Source organism: Rhea americana, unplaced genomic scaffold, assembly GCF_003343005.1.
Source record: "Rhea americana isolate MKP2758 unplaced genomic scaffold, rheAme1 scaffold_84, whole genome shotgun sequence".
NCBI classification, from domain to species: Eukaryota; Metazoa; Chordata; class Aves; order Rheiformes; family Rheidae; genus Rhea; species Rhea americana.
The window spans coordinates 1581419-1596817 of record NW_028187023.1 but is presented as its reverse complement, the minus strand read 5'-3'; the positions used below and the strand labels follow the sequence as shown (position 1 = coordinate 1596817).

The following is a 15399-nucleotide window of genomic DNA, read 5'->3' as shown; positions in this document are numbered from 1 at the left end:
AGAGAGAAGTGAGTTGATAGCTATTTTTCATTCTTTGTCCTCAAATATCAGCCATCAGGGAAGAACACAGTAAGGACTTTAAGTATGATCTCTGCCCTTAAAAAAAAACAAAACAAAACAAAACCCCAACTTTTTAAACCAATGTAGATCTTAAAACAGATACAGATTTGAAAAACTGAAGTGGACTCTCAAATTCCCAGTGCCTCATTTTCACTCCAATGCCACATTGCATTTTATATACACACTTCTGCTTGAAAAAGGATTAGAAACATTTTCTACTGAAGCTTACTAAAAGGAAGGACAGATTCTGAAGTCCTTCAATCCTGTAGTTCTTTAAAAAATGCTAACTTATTTCAAACATTTTCATCAATGTCTTTAGCTCCCTATTAAGTATTTTGTATATATATAAGAGTCGAGATAAGCCGATCTTCATTGTCAATTCCAATATTTTAAGAGAAAAGGCAAATTCAGTTAGGCAACATTTGATAATGTAAGACAGCCAAGATGACAAGAAACCAATAGCATGCTTCACTTGAAAGTATTTAACATCTTGAATTTAAAGGACAGACAGTGTTTATTCACTACTTATTCTGGTATGTGCTTCATCATACATAACAGAAATAGTTTGTACTTACACAGTTCTCCACACCCTAAGTGGATGGAGACATCCAATGAACTTATTAGCATTCTACAGRTTGTCTCCCATTCCCAAATGGATCGGATATTAAAATGTCGTTTGTGGAGGCACACAGCTTGATGCAAAATGAAAGAAACCAAATGCAAAGGACCAGAAGATTTCAAATCTGAACAGAATTAGCTGAAATTATTTTCAATGCCCTAAAATAATATTAGTAATCCACTAAGTATTTTCTCTATTAGCATGTTCATTGTATTTTACCTACCTAGTGTCTTCACAGTACAATGAGGACTCTCCAAAATAATTCCTTCTTCTGTGTCAAATATTGGATTATCTATTCCAGTTTTAGGAGGGATTTGTGCCAGTTTCTTAAGCCTCATGGAAGCAGTAAGGTCCAGTTCTTGTTTCTTTCCCTCTTCTTCCCGTCTGCGCCTCATGTCCTCCTGCTGCTGACGAATTCGCTCAAGTTGAGCACTCCGCCGCATGGGCATCATCCTGGAGCCCAAATCCCCAGGGCAATCAACAGCCATTTCTCTGTGCTTTTGAGGTTCCTCAAGACATGTAAGATCCACATTTTTTGCTTCACTGTCAGAATCTTCTGTGATATGTCCATTCATATGAGAAGTTGTCATGATTATCTGTAATTATGTCTATTCTCTTCAAACACAAATGCTGCTATAAGGACAGTTTTTGCTATGATGTGGTATAAAATCCATTATAACTTCAAAAACATTTCCTCTCCATCACAAGACAGTTGAAGAAACACCCAGGAAGAAAATCTAGTGAAAGACACGCAAAAGAATTACTAAATAACTGCATTAAGAAGAAAACACCTAAGAGTTCTTCAGATCTGCAAGTGTAAGAACACTGGGACTTTTTCTCCACATTTACATACAGCTTCTTCCCCTACTAAGAACTAAAATACCTACACAGATTTGATTAACACATTTTAGTAAACTTCATGACTAAGCACTAGAAAAGGCTACTGTTAAAACTAATGATAAGATTTCTTGTATTTCTAGGTCAAACCAATAGAGATTTTGCACTTAATCGCAAACCAGCAGTTTTCTGAAAGTCCCCACTCAGTTTTAGTTTATTTTTTCATTCTTAAAATTCCAACACAAACTATGCCTTTGATCCTACAAACCCTGAATGTGAATAACTTGTTATAAACAAAATATTCACAAGAACTTTGACAAAGTTACACTCAGGTACAAACATCTGCATTTATTGTTTGCAAGTTGAGGCATTTTCATGTAAGCATTACTTCCCAGGTTTAAGGGCAGACAGACCTAGGGTACAGTTCTTCAAAAAGCAGCAGTTTGGAACGCCACTGAAACAAATCTGAACAACCTGGGACACAGGTTGGAGAGTTCTGCTTAGCAGCTACTCTTAATACTTTCTATGCATATGCATTAAAACAAAGTATTAAATGGAAGGCTAAAAAAACTTTGTGTGCGTGTATGTGAACATGTGCACATATTTGAGAATGAACAATAATACATTTCCACAGTCAAGCAGTGACACTCCACTCTACTCCCRTAAGAAGTACAACGCTCCCCAAAAGTATAACCACTCAACTCTTAAATATAACACACACACGTGTCCTATGCTACATTGCCTTTTTCAGTGTCACACACACCCATTGACACATTATCTCCAATATGTACACTTAAAAGGACATTAAAATTAATATAAATAGTTGTGCAAGGTAATCRCAGTATTACCAACTACACTTACTATTTTTAAAAGTTCTTTTAACATGTTTCTTTTAGTTACTGATTGAAAATTAATACTATCTCATAGTTGTATTTTACAGAAACACAGGAAGTATCAGGACAAAAAAAAAATTATATTTTTCCTTTCTTAAGCAGAATGCTTGCACTTGGAGGAGGAAGGGAAGGCTGTTGATGTAATTAAGCTGAAAATTAAATATCAGCAGTACAGTATTAGAGGAGCAGCAACAGAAACTCCTACACTAGTTCCTGCGAGTCTGCAATTCTTCGTACAGTTTTTCATTGTAATAAAGAGTAGCATACAGATACATACAACACCAAAACAGTTTTCTTTGTTTCCTACCTAGTCACTGTTACCAGTTACTGCTGAGATCTTCCACAGTTAACATTTAAGCATTTCTGTGGTAGTGAAAGTTTCCTTCTTTCCCTTCCTTTAAATGATACTTGATTGTTTTCCCAAAAGCACTGATATGCAAAAATRATTCCAGTGCTCAATACTCCCACATTCAGAAAAAAAAGCAACAAAAAAAGTCATCAAAAGCTACACAGTAGCCTGTACAACTAGCTATTATTGCCCAAGTAAAAGAGAAAATGTTCTAAAGTATCTAAGTTCTCTAAAGACATAAAAAAAGTTACTCAGTTTTACAGGAAGCATCATATCTGAAAAAGAGGTTTCTGGAATTCAGAGAAAGGCAGATGACAATTTTACAAAAATTACTGCAAAACGATCCTCAGAAAAGGAGCTCCTTCTATAAAGGCAGCTTCACTGTGTGGAATTACCCATCCAAACAAAAAAAAAGTCTCACTGCTAAAACAAAACTGCAAAAAACACTGATTTAACTGAGGTGTCCAAACAKTTGAATGTCCATTTACTCAGCAAATAGGTCAAAAATACTGTCTACGGATATCTAAAAAGTAAAGTGTGGTTTTAAAGATATCATATTACTTAAGATTAATGTGTAAGCTAAGTGTATCACATTCAGTAAAGAGAAAGAATCTATACTTCAAAAAATGAAGTTCCTGACCACTATTTAATAACTGGTAAAAAAAATTTAAAGTGTGAGTGGTTAAATTTCCTCTCTCAAATGTAGAAGTATTAGCTATCTAAGGCAAAGAGTTTGAGATTAAATTAGAAGAACACAATAAAATGGATGTATCTTTATACAGAATGAGGAATTTTTAGACTCCTTCAAGCTGAGAAGCAGCACTGAAGACTACAGAAACAAAAATACAATCTGAGGTAACTGTTAATATTATTGCTTAYATTTTCTAGGTAAGTGCCACGTAAGATGCAGAACATGCAAACTCTTCAGAGTAACTAAGACATTTAAGTGGTCTGTAACAATAGCTGCTCACTTCCAGTAAGATCCAAATTATTTAGGCCTGCTAAACAAGAAACCTAAAGCTAGGCGAACTCAGGACTSTTACGCAGTCACACTTTATTAATAGCAATATTCAGGAAACTGGCATCAAAATGTAAAGTCCTATGAAYATTTTAAACAGAAAGTGATTTTAATATCCCAGAAAGAGAGATGTCTTTGAGGCATGCCATAAGCAGTGCAGACAAAATAATCGTACCCAGAAAGATCACCACCAGGCAGTCTAAAAATCTGAGGTTAACAAAAAACCCAAACCAACCTCAAATGCCTCCTTCCAACTATAACTAGTTGATAATCTATAAAAGCATAGGGATGATGCAAATCTGGAATACAGGAATAACTTCCAGTAATCAAAGAATTTGCAGTAATAGTTGAACTCTTCTGAACCTAAGCCCATGGTTCTTTTTGCTTTCTGAAGTCTGCTTCAGACATCACAAATCCTCATCTCCATCAGTTTTGGAAAAATGCTACTGTCAGGTTCCAATGAACCAAATATGCCCATGTGGAAAAATCTTCAGATTAGCTCTAGAGCTCTTCCCTATAATGGTCCTCAAGCAATTTAAAATTAAAGATATCTGACACTGGTAAAATGTTAACCTATTTCTCAAATTAAGGTATAGTGGAGCCATTTGTTACCAAGGTGGTATTAAAACAAAACAAAACAAAACAAAACAAAAAAAAAACAAAAAAAAACAAAAAACACCAGCTTGAGGCAGATACCAGGAACACACATTTTTATTCCAACCACTAAGCATGGCATCAAAAGACTTGTAATAAGTAGAGAAACAGTTTTGTTGGTTTTTGTTTCTCAAGGTGTTTGTTTTGTAATTTTAAAAATCCTGAGACAGTAATAAAAAAGTTGCAACAAGTCTGTTCTCTGCCACCTATGGATCACTGAAAAAACAACTTTTAAACCAGAGAAGAGCTTATTTTGTTCCTTTAAAATATTACACTACGGGGGAGACAGATTACAAACATTCATTAATACTAAGTTTTATTCTATTATATACAAAGCATACAGAATAGTAYAGAATTAACAGAATTCTTTTTCACTTTAAAACTCAGTTGATGCTAGCAGCTTTTATGCTCTTTATATAGTCTSCGTTACACAGAGTTTGGGTGCTCAAAGTTTAACAGGGCTAAATTCTGGCTTTGAATGTCTCCTTCTGAACTGTCAATATGTAACAGCAGGACCTCAGTGTTGCCGCATAAGTAGATCTTTTCAGTAGATGGTTGTAATTCTGGCTTATTTGCCCAAATTCATACACAAGTCTGACCAATGCAGTCCTGGACAGCACATGTGAAAGTCTCTTCTTTGCAGATTACTTCTACCATTCAAGTTCTCACCGTATGGAACGTGGTTTGCACAAACTGCTAGCATAAGTACTGCTATGGAGACAAAGCATCTTAACTATTCTGATCATCATCAGGCATCACACAAAAACTTTATTGTGAAGCAGTTATGAACAGTGAACAAAACCATACTTCCAATGCAAGCTCAAAATGGCAGAATTAAAGAAAAAAAGCAGTTAATGTCTTGCTAACTGTACTTACCATTCCCACAAATACTGTACTTTACAAGCTATGCGTTATTCTTCATACCAACCCCCTAACCATGCCAGCTTCCATCATCTCTCTAACAGTCCTGAACACAACAAATAAAGCATAGCCCTCAAAAGCTCTATCTGCAAAAGGACAAACACATAAACGCAGCCATCTCGGTGTGCAAGGCATGCTAATATAAACACACATACTGATAGAGACAGAAACAGAAGGTGAGTGCTGTAAGGCGTTTTATGCTTTCACTTGCTTTCCAGGATTAGTATCTGCTGCACAAAGCAATCCTAACTATTTCAACAACTAAATTCTGTACAGTAAAATTAAACTGGTTTAATTTTGGAAACTTCTAAAGAATAAAAATGACATTTTCTTGAGGCTGAGGTTGTGTGTTATATTTTGGTGGTGTTTAAAATTCTTCCATTGCTAGAAGTATGATTAGACTTGATAGTTCCCTTYTTAAAATTCATTAAAGTTGCAAATTCTGAATGACTGCAAGGAAGTTCATAAGTTCAGATCCAACTGAATTTCATTAATTTTGGCACACTTTAGAGCAAGAAAGCCCAGTCTACATCTGTAAACACATTATAAGCATAAGTAATATATCAAGCATGATGCGAAGGAGTCTGTCATTAGCTGGGAGACATATACTAAGACTGTGACAGATATGGTATATTAAAATACTCAATAAAAACAGTTAGGAGATGAAGACTAGGTTGCTGAAGTGAATTAAAATAATTTGATTAAATCACATACTAGATGCTTCCTGATGTCTAAATTACTGATGAAATACTAGCATAAAACTATGCTAGAGATCTCTAGTATGTATTGCTAACGGCTCATCTAAAGGTGGGTATTCTGGTATTTTTATTTGCTGCTTCAGACTTCTAAGCAAGCAGCACTTAAGTCATCAAAAACAATACTATAAACACAARCTATCATAAAGTAATATGTTCCTAACAATGCCATAAATGGAAGCTCAGTGCACCCCCCAAAAATTCCAGCTTTCACTGCTTCATCTGTCAAGCATCATTTGTTTCTTCCACAATACAAATAATTCTTCACAGCATAAAATTAATCTCCTGTTGATGAGAATTACAGATTGGAGTTTACAGGAGAAACAACTCAATATATAGCCAATAAGCAGCTTAACAGAAAAGTACTTGAAAAAAAAATCAGTAAAAGTTGGAACATCCTGAGGTTTTCAAAAGTAGTTAGAAGTTACAAGACCTATGACTTCTTCATATTATTCTTCTTAATTTCAAAAATTCTACAGTAGGAAAGTTCTCTTTACCTTAACTTTGGAATACATTCAAGACAGTGACTTTGAGATTTTTTTTGTTTTTTGCCCTTTTTTTTTTAATAAAGTCTACAATATGATCTCCTCTAATTAGATGCCATCACCATAGTCTTAGGATTGGAAGAAAATGCTTCCTTTCACACCTGTCGGATTCTTATTTCTAATCATTTCAGACCAGTGCTCATTAGAAAACCTGTCAAGCACAGTAACTCGGTTCAACGTGTATTTCAAAGGGCTTTCAGACACAGCAAGAGGTTTTAACATTCCATTCTCACTTAAATGTGCAAGATCTGTGAATCAACAACAAAAATGCCTAAACCCTCAAAAGGAAAGTAATTTTCATTGTTAGTATTTTTTAAGTTACATTTGTACAAGAAAAATAAGAATGCTGACTGGTATAAAATGCAGAKAAATTGCTGAAACTGAAGTTTCAGACAGTAGATTCCAGTTTCCAGTTTCATAAATTGGATAAACAAATTGCATGACCTGTAAAGGTTCAAAAATCATAAACACATTTTTGTACCACACTGGTACTACATTTAAGAACTGTAGTCTATTTAAGACATGCATTCAGTTTTATTAGGCTTGTTTATCTGTTGATTCAGTGACAGCAATCCAAGGAGTCACAGCCCATGTCCTGGCTAGTCTGTCTTGCTAGCAACCTGAAAAGATTAATGGGCTACTAGTTAGAGAATAGATATTAACAAAGTATTTCCAGTGGAAAATGTGGACCAGTAAGACTATAAAAATCATATCACCCAACAGCTGCACAACTCAGCTCAATATATTGCTCTCTTTAGCAACTGTAACTTTGCAGTAAAAATATATGCAAGATACTATGTACTCATACATAAATATAGTATATAGCAAGAAACTACAAAAGTAATTTCATTGTGTATACGCACCTGACAGACAAGAGTGGATTTTAACCTGCTTTACTCAGAAGCACAACTTGCTTCCTGAGGTACATCCAAAGGTTAAGTTTTATTTAAATTTTYGGTTTACTACAATGCTTTATCCTTATTTCAGTCATGGCCGTAACTTTTTAATCACAAGTCAGGCTACTAGATATATGTTTAAAAAAGGCAGGCACTGGAGTTTGGATAAACAATTTCTGATGCCTCAAAATTTAAAGCAGAAACGCAAGCTAACTATTATTCACTATTACTATTTACTATCAAAACTTATTCATATCACTTATTCCTTGCCAAGTGYGCAAAATACGAGATGCGGCACTCCTCCGGCCCGGGGGGCGATGTTTACGTCCCCCGGCTGCTCCCTGTCCGGCCGTGCCAAGGGGCGGCAGCTGGAACTCCTCTCYGAGATCAGATTAGCATTCCAGCGGCATTCTCCGCAGCGGGGCTGCTCGTCCCCATAGCGACGGCTTTGTCAGCTCCCACGGAGTTCACGCACAGAGCCGAAGGACTTACATCATAGGTTAGCGATGCCTCTCCTCAATTCCCTCGGCTTCTTCTCTGGAGATTTTGAGACAGTGGCAGCCGGTCTTCTAACCCTGTTAGAAATTGAGATTATTACTCGAATGAGGGGCCTGAAAACCACATTGGGGGGGGGGGGGTGCTGCACTGAGTTCAGCCATCAGGTGACTAAAACCACATAGTAAATAGCGGTAACGATGCCAGTAAAACCTCCAAAAAAGAATACATAAGATATCCATTCTTTTTATGTCAATTATTTGGAAAGACTCAAAAGCCTCAATGACTCAGGTGAGTGAAACAAGTTTAAGACGTATAGGATACASCACAGTAGATTACCTTTAGTAACACACTTTAGCTATGTTCAGTCTAAAGAAATTAATGCCACCGAAAATAAACACAAGCCAAACTTCAAGAAACTGAACAGGTGATTTCTGTAAAAGATATAATACGGCATTCACAGTTGGTGGTGGGGTGAAACACTTAAATCTTGTCTAAATTCTTATTCTCTGTCAAAACCACATCTTGTATGTGCTATTAGCAACAATCTTTGTTTAAAGGAGCTCACTATTGAGATATTAATCTCTTAAAAGTGATGGCACAGGTCAAGCAAAACCACTGAATAAGAAGCTTCAGTCTTAAGGAATCTGACTTTCCACTGTGATATAAATGTTTTTGTCTCAGTTATACTAATAATTAAAATACTTCCCAGTTTGACTGAGATAAAAAACAATCACTGACAACGCTAACAGCAAATATCCTAGCTTACATGGTGACRCTCGCCTTTGTTTTAAATATACCATGGCACTTATACATCAGTATTGTTTATTTTGTAGTTTTTACACCAAAAAAAGATATGAGGAGTAGAAACTTTCAGCTGAGGAGACTACTGATGCACAGAGGAGAGGCAATGACAGCAGAAATATACYGGAAACAGGCATCAAGGTGCATCTAGACAGAAAACTTAGATTTTTGCCAAGATAATTTTTAAATTCAATAAAATACTATTTGACTTCCGTTTAKATTTTGCTGTCCTGTGTTATCAGCAACTCTTACCTAGTTTAACCCCTTTTGATCACTTACCAACAACTCTTTTACTTAAGAGCTAAATTCTAATTTAGCTGTACAATACAACAGAGGGGGCAGCCTCTACACCAGCTGGAGAACACAAAAGAAATACATTCCATTTCAAAAAGTTGCCCATGGAAATGACCACGGTTACAGCTCATTAAACAGTCGCAATACCCACAGTACCCCAGAACAGTGCACATTTAGGATTGTAACACCCTCYGATAACTTAGAGTAATAGGCTACAACTATGCATGCATTTGAATAGCCAGCTCYGATGATGTCTTTAACACCATCAAATCCTGCTCTACAAGAAACTTGAATATATTTCATASAGATGAGAGCGGACAGCATGGATGTTTAGCAGCTACAAGAAAAGATGAYAGAACAGAGAAAAAAAAAGAATTACATTTATTTAGCATTTACTCCAAATGTTTAGAAAACCTTAAAGCGTAACAAACGAAGAGYAAAGAAATTCCTAGAATTCCAGGGCATGTTAACAGATCTCAGAGGCCAGCCAGAAGCATGATAACAAGACAGTYGTTTCTTATCACCTATCCACAGACAGTTAAGACTTCAGATTTCATTGTCTAAAAAGTAAACATGSCTGCTCTTGCTTTAAACTGTGGTCATATTCTCTGTGAAATTAAAAGTACTGCTGCTATTTTAGCTCTCTAAGCTTTTTTTTAAGGAAAAAATATTGCATACATTCCATTCTGGACTCCTGTGMCCTAGTCTCGCTTTAATTCCCATTTTTTAAAGATATTTTTCATGTCAGTGCTTGGCACTGCTTCACTATGCAAAACATAGTATTAAAAGTATTTACTTACTTTACTTACGCGTACTATGTAAATGCTGCTTTCACTTCAGAGACGAGATGGAAAAAAAACTATAGCTAATTCCAAATTAMATTCAAGATACAGGGTTTCATAATTTGTATCTGACATTCAAATTAATATAAAATGGCATTAGTTTAATTCTCCATAGTAAGCTACTCCTCAGTCATCTATACTACTGTATATATGAAGAATATATATGTATATATTCTTTCTGGAGAAAGAAAAATTTCTTCCTTGGTACCTAGTGAATCTAGCATGCACATTTTGAAACATCATATAAATAAAAGGCAAAGACAGACATTCCCTGCAGGATTTCATCCAAAAATTCATAACTGTTAACTACCTAGTTCAGCAGTCTTCAAAGAAGCAAGATGTAGGGACCAAGGTTTTCAACTTTACATGAGCGAGCTAAAGGCTTGGCAAATACAAACAGCGAGGTCTCACTCACAATCTGTACTGTGTAACAGAAACACATGTGCTACCCTCCCTTACAAGGCTGCCTTCTCAGGGCTGTCTTTCCAACTTTTTTGGCAGTATCATCTGAAAAAGCACAGTGATTTTTCAAAAATTATTGCCTTTAACGCTTTAACCTGATTAACTCTGTCATCATATCAGTTTCATTTTCAGTTACCYGAAAACTATAAAATAAGAGTTTCTACGGACATTTTTTTCTGACCACAAAGATTTCAGAACACTGAAATTCTGAAATGTGGCACAGAAAGTACAAAACTGTACGACTGATGACCTTACAGAGCTCAGTTACTCCTGGCACCACAAATTCTGAACAACACTATTTCTTTTGAGTTCTTTTACTATGATCTTTCCAAGTTACTTACAGGAAATCATACAAACTGTTTTAGACCTCCAGGTCTGCAATGTAACAACAATTTTTCATTCCCACACTGATCTGAGATAGGTGACAGAACCACTGGGTAAAAATCACAGACAGCTTGCTACCTAAATTTCAGTTTTCCTCTGAAAGATTTTCACTTCATAACCAGAACCCCCCAAAGTTTCCTCTTTTCTAATTAACATTACTTGCCTTTTCATGCAGCCTGCTCTAAGCAGGGYATGCTAGCCATGCTCTGAATGTTACAGTTTTGTCTGGGATGCTCACTTCAGTGTTGTTACTATGCCTAGTTATAGTGTTAGAGAAAGCAGACAAAAAGCCCCGCTAACATGGGAAGAGGAAAACTATGTTAAATGCTTGGTTTTGCTCATGCTRTAAGGCAAGAATACCAAACTTATAGTTTGGTACCTAGTAACCTGAAACATAGATCATGAGGAAAACCCATATAAAAWTATTTTTAGAGAAAGTATTAAAAAATTCTGCTGTAAGATGTGGAAACAGCATGCTCTGTAAAAAAAAAGATTAGACTCCATAATAAAAATACATGGGAAAGCTTCGCAAAAGCTCACATTTGAGGCCTCCTGTACTTTTTAAAAACAGTTTCTCYTTCTCTTCTAAATGTAAATGGACTCTTGGGCCTAATTTTAACTATTAGGCAAACTGAGATAAAGCCCTGATGGAAATACACTCACTTCTGCAAACCATATGCAATAACAAACACTTTGGCGCAGAGTTCTTTCACAGCTCAACTCTTTTGCTAAGGCAAAGAAGCTATATACAGTTTCTGAAGCCTTCTTAAAGCAGATGTTTTTATTCACAAAACATTAAGAAATTGTGATAARCTCCGAAAGAAAAGCAAGATCCATTCCTATATGATAGCTCAGAGTTACAAACTAGCTTCATATGTATTGGTTCAATAATCCTGCCCAGAAAACTAACTCATCACTTGAGTTGTTGAATTAAAATACAAAACATCATTATATAAGTCAGCAAAAAACCACTAGTAAGCTAAATGATCCAAGCCCCTCCACAGCACTCTCAAACCAACTCTAAGGAACAAAAATTCAACAACTTGAAAGGCAGAACTCAGGAGAAACATCTCTCTGCTCAAGATTGTGGAACAACTCTTCCGGTATAATCAGCTTAGYATTTCCTCTCAATTCCTTACACTAATCAAGCTGAAGATGATTCCTCAAAGAGTAGTGTTGAAAACCCGCATTTTAAAACTTTTCTTTTTTCACAATATCTGTAAGCTTTCTTCTCATCTCTGATTGAGAGTTGAAAGCTGAAAACTGAATTTCTGTTTCTTATACAAAATTTTCTCTTTATTCACCTTGAATATTCTGTGCCAGTGAAATGGATAAACTGTGAAAGGTATGTTAATATATCCTATACCTGTATATTAACTACAACACAATTACTCTCTCAGAGAAGTATAACTTTTGCCTAGTCATTAAAACCTCCCAAAATGTCTGACAACTAAATCTAGCTCTTTACATTTGTGTAACTACTATTTATCCACTGTAATAATAATCAACCAGCAATGCAAATTTTATCAGCAAGAAAAGAATAGAAATCACAATTCAGGAATAGCCAGTCTGTCCTCCTAGTTTTCTAAGCAAAGTCAAAATTCACTAATTTGCCCCAGTTTACCTTTCACACACAACTTTTACTGTCCTAACAAATGAAATAAATAAGTTTCTCAACATAAAAACTGGCAAGACATTAAATATTTGGACACTGCCTCTACCTGAAATGACTGTGCATAAAAATTAACTTAAATCATAATTGAATGGATGCAAGACAATKAATTATTTGCGTAAGAGAGAGTTTTCTTCCTGGTGCCATTTGAGTATTTCATAATGGGAAAATGTGAAAGAGGAAAGAACAGCTCCAAGTCGTGAATGCAGGATTATCTTTGCATTTCACCACTCAATGAAGTAAGCTGTATTGGTATCACACGAAARGGCACTAAACATTAAGAATATATTTGAAAAAGTTATTGAGTAATACTTAGAGGAATCAGTCATACACCCAACCCCTTTTACAAATACTGGGAGATTAAGTTTGTACAAGTTCTACATACCAGCAAGGCAAACATGTTCATGTGTGTTACACTAACGCAACTTAAATCTCTTTAAAAACAACAACAAAAACAACAAATCAGAATCTCCTTAAACCCAAATTAGAAATAAGAACTTAGTGTTCACAAAAATAATCCTGTTGACAAACTGAAAAACAAAGTCAATATACAGCCACTTTAGGTAGCAACGTCTTCAATAATCACTGTTCAGTTTTATTCCAGAATAGTCATAGTATTGATTCCTTTGGAACAAACCTATTTGAAGTTTAAGCTTCAAAAGAACATGCTGATGCCATCCAACTGAAGATAAACCTAAATTCAAAAGCATAGAGCCAAAATTCCCATAATTAAGGTTATCTAAGAATGTAAGCTGCGTATTTGGCAGACTTACTTTGGGTTAAAGAACAAAGCCTTGAGGAAATGAGTCTTTAACAGGTTTTACTATATTAATCCTTTGAATAAAAAGAACCACAACACCCTGGGCACCAGGTATTTTTAAATTAACATTTCCATATATACAAAACCAGGAACTTTAGAGTGTAAGTATCACTTTGTATCCCTTCAGCAAAGTGACGTTCCTGGATGCTATGGTCTCATACAGAGACCACACAGATAAGTGTTTTCCACTAGAAGTGAAGACAAGTCAGTATCTAACACTACTTTTACCTACATACTCCATTAGCAACACCTCCTGCTACTGGAGCACTTTGGGAAACAACTATGAAGTTATCTGAAGAAAAATTATTGACCAAAATTTGCCCTAGATGCTAACATTCACCATCAAGATGTCTACATCATTGATTCGGATGGAGAACAGGCTGAAATACTCTCAGTACTTTTATCCCCAAACTGGTTAGCTTCTCTGCTGTTCCTCAGCACAGCAGTCTTGCCCTGCAGCAAGACAGGTGTCAATAATTCAGTTATTGCTCCACAGAACACCACTAACTAGAAGTTGCTTGTGGTATGAATTCTAGATACCGAAGATGGGTTTTCTTTTTCCCTAAAAAAGTGAAAATGCAGAAGAAAAAAAAAGGAGTCTAGGACTAAATAATATGAAAAGAAGCTGATAATTGGCAAAATTCAAGTAATTTTTCATTYGATAATCAGACAAACAGGAAAGCTGAACTATTCTGAAACCTCCTCCTTGTTCTAAAGCAGAGTTCATTGTCAAAGGACAAAACTAAGATGACAAAACCAAGATAGCAACAATTCTAACYGAGTAAATGGCACAATGCCAATACCAGCATTTCTGCATGCTGCCTTGGAAGCTGCCTCTGTCCTTTCCCTGACTCAGATACAAGATACATGATGAGAATTAAGTTAAAAAGGTTACAGAAGTAGAAATGTTAACAGTCCAGTGCGATGCACCTCCCCTGTAAGTCACAGGAAAATTGAGAAATTTTGCAGTCAAAACTTGGAATGTCACAATGAAGTTCCAGAGTGGCAGTGACAACACAACTATCTGATCTCAAGCATTCAGTGTAGTCACCTTAAGAAGCTGTCAGTTTTACTGAAGGTGTTTCAGTTGAGAAACTTCATCTAGATCCTAATATTAAACACACTACACTTTTTCAGTGTCTGACATGCATGAAGAACTCAAGTGTCCATGCTTCTGCTCAGCAAACCTTGAAAATACCTGGTCTTTTTCTTGTCTAGCAGTTTTTTTGAATTTGGTTTTCTAAAGGTATTTTTTAAAGATTTCACAGCAGCATATTCTCACAATGCACTACAGCAGCAAAGCAGAAAAATTAACATGCAGTACACACCACTCTACTCTAAACAGGCACATATGATGTTAGGTTTAGCTCTGCTGGTTAGAGCATGGTGCTAAAAACGCCAAGGTCGCGGGTTCGATCCCYGTATGGGCCACTCGTTTGAGGGTTGGACTAGATGATCTCCAGAGGCTCCTTCCAACATTACCAATTCTAAGATTCTAGCTATGTCTYGAAACAGTCTCAAGTTATAGCCACTCTTCCCCCTTGCACTGGGGATCAGATTTTGCATGAGTGACAGCCTTCACATTACTCTGAACCTCCTGCCTCACTCAACAAGCCAACTTGGTGCAATAAAATGGCAGAAGAAAGAAACCTCCCACTAGTACTGGCAAACAGCGGTAATATCAGATTATCTGTCCATAATACAATGATCTCAAAACTACTTCATTTGCTCCTTTTGCCACCAAGACAGCTGCAATTTTTCATGAGCTACAGATTTGCAAAAGCTAAAGTGGTACAAACTCTTATGAAGGTGTAGATGTGTTAATTTACATCTAACAAATTAGATGAAGTCTGTACAAGAAACTCCACATTTGCATGTTTAAGCAGAAGAATAAATAAAGTCAAAATCACTCCAAAAAGGTGCTGCATGATTAGCAACAAAGGATTTAGGAAGAAAGAAACACTCAAAGGTTCGGAGAGAAATTAAGAGATTGGCTTACCCCATATGTCAGATAAAAGCCAAGATGACAATGAACGTCATCTGCTTTCTCAATCTCAGAACAACAATCCACCATGTTTA

The 15399-nt window shown here is 36.0% G+C and overlaps 1 protein-coding gene across 2 annotated transcripts in view; it reads right to left on the bottom strand.

The window, feature by feature from the left end:
- The window catches only part of PALS1 (protein associated with LIN7 1, MAGUK p55 family member), a 53808-nt gene that overhangs the window by 25187 nt on the left and 13222 nt on the right, over positions 1–15399 (bottom strand). Inside the window, exons 1-3 of one of the 2 annotated variants that reach the window (XM_085323343.1) lie at positions 15320–15339; positions 8040–8122; positions 907–1416 (exon numbers count right to left, since the gene is read on the bottom strand). In XM_085323343.1, the coding sequence (XP_085179469.1) occupies positions 907–1269 (363 nt within the window). In that variant the 5' untranslated portion in view covers positions 1270–1416; positions 8040–8122; positions 15320–15339. Of the gene's footprint in view, positions 1–906; positions 1417–8039; positions 8123–15319; positions 15340–15399 lie in introns of those variants that run through there. The other variant, XM_085323341.1, reaches the window with a different exon arrangement.